The sequence below is a fragment of the Lepidochelys kempii genome, chromosome 1 (genome assembly GCF_965140285.1).
Source record: "Lepidochelys kempii isolate rLepKem1 chromosome 1, rLepKem1.hap1, whole genome shotgun sequence".
Taxonomy (NCBI): Eukaryota; Metazoa; Chordata; order Testudines; family Cheloniidae; genus Lepidochelys; species Lepidochelys kempii.
Window position 1 is genome coordinate 8,753,576 of NC_136380.1, and position 5,189 is coordinate 8,758,764.

Here is a 5,189-nt window from a genome sequence, read left to right on the forward strand (position 1 = left end):
GGCCTTGAGGGGAAGACGCAGAGCAGGGGCGTAACCTGGGGGAAGATGCATGGTACATGGGTGGGGGCTTATGCTTCCAGTTACCAGGAATTAGAAAGGCGGCAACCCTCAGAGTTGCACATAGTCAGATTCCCCATTTGTCACACTGACACAGCACAGTAAAGTGAGGAAAGGGTTTCAGGTCTCTTTGGCTGGCCAGTCAGTGATTCAGGGAAGAGAACCCAGCACCATGTCACCAGCCAGTACTGCATGGAGCTCAGTCTGAGAGCCAGATAACCAGGAGAAAGCTTTATGACCCTTAATGAGTAAAGAGCTGGAGCAGACTATCCCGAATCTGTTGGCTCCTCACCCCATAGATGATGGGGTTTAACATGGGGGGCACCAGGAGATACATGTTGTTCATGAGAACGTGGAAATGCAGGGCCATATTGTGCCCAAACCGTTCTGTGAGGGCGGAGAAGAGATGTGGGATGTAAGAGCCTAAGATGACACAGAGGTGGGAGCCACAGGTCCCAAAAGTCTTGAGGCGGGCGTCCTTTGTTGGGAGGCTGAAGATGGCCCTGAGGATCTGGATATAGGACACAGCGATACAAAACACATCCACACCGGTCACCAAGAATGCCACAGCGAGGCTGTAGTAACTACTGATGCGGATGTCGGCGCAAGCCAGCTTCACCACAGCTATGTGCTTGCAGTATGTGTAGGGAATGATGTTGGTTCTGCAATATGGCCACCTCCTCGCCAGGAAGAGATAGGGCAATACGAGCATGATGCCACGCAGCACCACGGCCAGGCCAATTTTGGCCACCACAGGGTTTGTCAGAGTGGTGGAATGTCTCAGGGGATCACAGATGGCCACGTAGCGATCAAAAGCCATGGCCACAAGGATCCCAGAATGCATAGCAGAGAAGCTGAGAAGGCAGAACATCTGGGTGAGGCAGGCGCCGAAATTGATCTCCCTGGAATTGAACCAGAAGATGCTCAGCATTTTGGGTAGGACGGCCGTAGACGGGACCACATCGGCGACGACCAGCATGCAGAGGAAATAGTACATGGGCCCATGGAGGCTTGGCTCCCTCTTCACGATGAACAGGATTGTGAAGTTCCCCAAGATGGCTATGACATAGATCGCACAGAAAGGGATGGAGATCCAGATATGGGCTGCCTCCAGGCCAGGAATGCCCAGCAGGATGAAGGTGGAAGGGTTGGTAAAGTCTGTTGAGTTGGAATCTGACATGGAGTAGGAGAGAAGGTTTCCAACGCTGAGGCAGAATGGTGTTTCCTGCATGTACCGTGCGTCCCCCTGACTTCCTGTATGTGCCCAGGGTCTAGGGTGATGGTCGCAGGAGAAATGCCTGGATGGAAAGAAAATGTTAATATTAGACACTACATACACAGCTCGAGGCTTGTCTCATGGATGGAGCAGGTTGGTCACTCTTCACACACTGAAAAATGACATTTTAATGATTAAGATAAATGAATTATGAACAATTGACCCTACTGATGTCAGTTCCATATTTTATGGTGCTCCTTTCGTCAATAATTCCTACACATCGTGGTATGGGAAACATTAATAGGCACCAGCACGAAACACGAGTGGATGCTGGTTTTCCCTCATTGTTCCTTAGGCCTTATCTGCACTGCCAAGTTTTTTTGCCAAGAGGCAGCATTTGGTGAAGAAATAGTGGAGGTGTAAACACTACAAATCCGCTTTTGAAGACAGAACTCCTCAGTTTCAGTGGCGTAATAAAGGCACCTTAACGAGAGGTGTAAGGGTTTGCAACAATGATTTCTTTTAAGGCTTTTTCGTCATTGACCAAAGTTTCAGCAAAAAAAATCTGCCAATTTACACATAGGCTCAATACAATGAAACCCAGGCTACAGAGTCCATGCTGTAGGGGGTTTCCCATTCACCTAGTTATTGAAAATCTGAGAGTGGGAAAAAAACACCTTTGCCAAGACATGTGCCAGGGGAAACATCCCAACTAGAACACACCTCAGGGAAAAGACTTGGGCATCATTGATAGCAGCTCCATTGATAGCATTGATATCATTGATATCATTGATAGCAGCTCCATTGATAGCAGCGGTAGTGGCCACAACAAAGACAATGTTCAGATTCGTAAGGAATGGTATGGAGAATATCCTGCTCTGGAGATGCACTCACTTTTGCTCACCCAGCCTCTATAAAGGATGTAGCAGATAGAAAGGGGATTTCCCAGGCAGGCTGTGAGAATCGGGGAGGCTGGCGTATGCGGAAAGACTGAAAAGTCTGGGACTGGTTAGTTTAGAGAAGAGACAATTAAGGGGCATACGATAGAGGAGAACAAAATAAAGAATGGAACTGATTACATTGATATGGACAAACAGAGAACAGCTCCCAGCCAGTAATAGCTATCTACAGATACCCTTCAAAAGGGCCAATTCCCCAAAGATAAGGCAAATGATCAGCAAAACTGAGAGGGAGGAAAAATGTAGACAGAAAAATGGGAATGAAAAATGGAACTTCTTTAAGAAGAGTTTATGAGAGATCTAAAAAGCCATGATTCCACAATCAAGAAAGTAGAGAACTTTGGTTAAAAACCCAGTTCAGTAGCAAAGTGAAGGCAGCAACTGGGGGGGGAGGGAAGCAATATATAACAAATGGGGGAAAGGGAAAATAGATAGCAAGCCATAGAAATTGGAAGTTATGAAAATAGATACAGGATGTTACAGACATTGGGGGAAATCCATGCTTTGCAGGGCTAAGGATAACAAAAAGGAAGTTATTAATTATCTTAAGAAGAAAAGAAACCCTCGAAAATGTGTAGGCCAATTCCAAGAGGGAGAAAGGAAACTTGTTAATGTTGGAGAAAAGGGAGATGTGTTCAAGAAATTGTTTTGTTCTGCATTTGGAAAGGAGCAGTATCAAGTACTCAGATCACACACGGTCATGAAACACTTTCCAGTCCATTAGCAGTCAAAGAGGATGTTAAACGGCATCTACAGTAGAACCTCAGAGTTACAAAAACCAGAGTTACGAACTGACCGATCACCAAACTTCTCATTCCAAATCAAAAGTAGACAGTCGGGCAGCAACAGACCCCCCCCCCCCCGACCCCTTACCCCCCCTAAAAAAATCTAGGAGTCTAATTAATGCCAGTCAACAATATGGTTTTATGGAAACAGGTCTTGTCAAATAAATACGATTTCATCCTTTCATGAGAGTACACATTTGGTTGATCAAGGGAACCATACAGATGCAACAGACTTCGATTTCTCTGAGGCATTTGATTTAGTCGGGGAAAACATTCAGTTAACATAATGAACAATATACGTCACTAGAGCACATGTTAAATGGAGTAAAAACGAGCTCACTGACAGATCTCAGAAAGCAGTTGTGAGTGGGCCATTGCCAGGAAAAGGGGTTGTTTCTCATGGGGTTCTGCAGGGATCAGGTCTAGGCCCGGTGCGATTCAGTATTTTCATCAATCATCTGGAAACAAATAGAAAATGATTGCAGGTAAAATCTACGGACGACCCAAAGATTGGCAGAGTGGTTACAGTGAGGCAGTCAGGGCAGGCCTAGCGATTGATCTACAGTGTTTGTTGAGTTGGGCCCATGCAAACAAACTGTTTTAATACAGTCAAATGCAAAGTGATCCTCTCGGAACATGGAATGCAGGCCCCACAACCATGCTGTGGCACAGTATTATGGAACGCAGGGATGCTGAAAAGGATTTAGGGGTCATTGTGGACAACCAGCTTATCACAAGCTCCCAATGCAATGCTGTGGCCAAAATGGCTCACGCGATCCTTGGATTCATAAACGGGGGAGTGGTGAGTTGGAGCAGGGGAAGGGTTTTATCTCTGGACATGGCATTGATTAAACCGACTGTGTCCAGTTCTTCAGTCCCCATTTCAAAAAGGATGTTGAAAAACTGGAGAGGGTGCAGAAAAAAACCACAAAAATGTTTGGAGACTGGAGAAAATGCCTGACAGAGAAAGAGATTTAAAGAGCTTCATCTATTTATCTCATCTAAAAAGACAATCAAGCAGAGCCTTCCATGGGGAGAAAACCATGGGAACTAAGGGGCTCTGTAATCTAGTTTAGAAAGGCAGAGGAAGACCCAATGGCTGGAAGCTGAAGCCAGACAAATTCCACTCGGAATTATGGGCCAAATGATCAGCACTCGGGGTGATTAATCATTGGGACAAACTGCAAAGGGAAGTGGTGGATTCTCTAACTCCCCATGTCTGCAGATCCAGACTGGATGCTTTTCTGGAAGATCTGCTTGAGGTTTTGTCTACACTTAAAACACTACTGAGGCACTGCAAAGTGCTTCAGTGTAGACACGACTTACAGGGATGGTCTGTGTATTCCCGTCAGTGAGTATAATTCACCTCCCCGAGAGGTGGCAGCGAGTGGATGAGTTGTTCCACCGACCTCATTCTCTCTACATCGGGTTAGGTTGATATAGCGACAGCTCTCAGGGGGTGTGGATTCTTTTGCTGTTGCAAAAAAAGCAAATGCAATTTTGGGTTGCATTAACAGAGGCATAGCATGCAAGTCATGGTAGGTGATTGTACCTCTCTACTCAGCACTGGTTAGGTGCTGTGTGCAATTTTGGTCACCGCTGTCTAGAAAGGATGTAGAGAAACTGGTAAGGATCCAGAGATGAGTGACAAAGATGATCCAAGGGATGGCATGCAAACCGTGCGCAAAGGCTGAAGGAAGTGGGTGTGTTTAGTTGAAAAAAGATTAAGGAGGGACATGAGAGTGGTCTTCAAGTATTTGAAAGGCTGCCATAAAAAAGATGGAGAAAAATTGTCCTTTTGAGACAAAGGGCAAGACAAAAGGCAATTGGTTCAGAGTGCAGCAGAGCCGATTTAGATTCAATTTCAGGAAAAACTCCCTAACTATAAGAACAGCAGGACAACGGAACAGTCACCTAGGCAGGTTGTGGAAGCTCCTTCACTGAAGGTTTTCTAAGGAGGCTGGAGCCATCTGTCTTGGATGGTTTAGATACAACAAATCCTACATCTTGGCAGAGGGTTGGACTAGCTGACCCTTGAAGGTCCCCTGTGGCTCTAGGATTGTACAATGTAAAATCCTAGTGTCGACTAGGTCTTAGTCAAACACAAGTTTTGGAGTTCAATACAGGGGTAACTTGGCTTAAATTTAACGGCTTTTGTTCTACTGGAATTCA

The 5,189-nt window shown here is 45.7% G+C and overlaps 1 protein-coding gene across 1 annotated transcript; it reads right to left on the reverse strand.

The window, feature by feature from the left end:
• Positions 1-298: 298 nt before the first annotated feature.
• On the reverse strand, positions 299-1,288 carry LOC140899275 (olfactory receptor 52E8). The gene has a single exon (XM_073314548.1). The coding sequence runs from the start codon at positions 1,286-1,288 to the stop codon at positions 299-301; it is 990 nt and encodes a 329-aa protein (XP_073170649.1).
• Between the last annotated feature and the right edge of the window lie 3,901 nt (positions 1,289-5,189).

Excerpts from the sequence above, each read along its gene's own strand:
- LOC140899275 (XM_073314548.1), bottom strand. The coding sequence starts at position 1,288 with ATGCAGGAAACACCATTCTGCCTCAGCGTTGGAAACCTTCTCTCCTAC.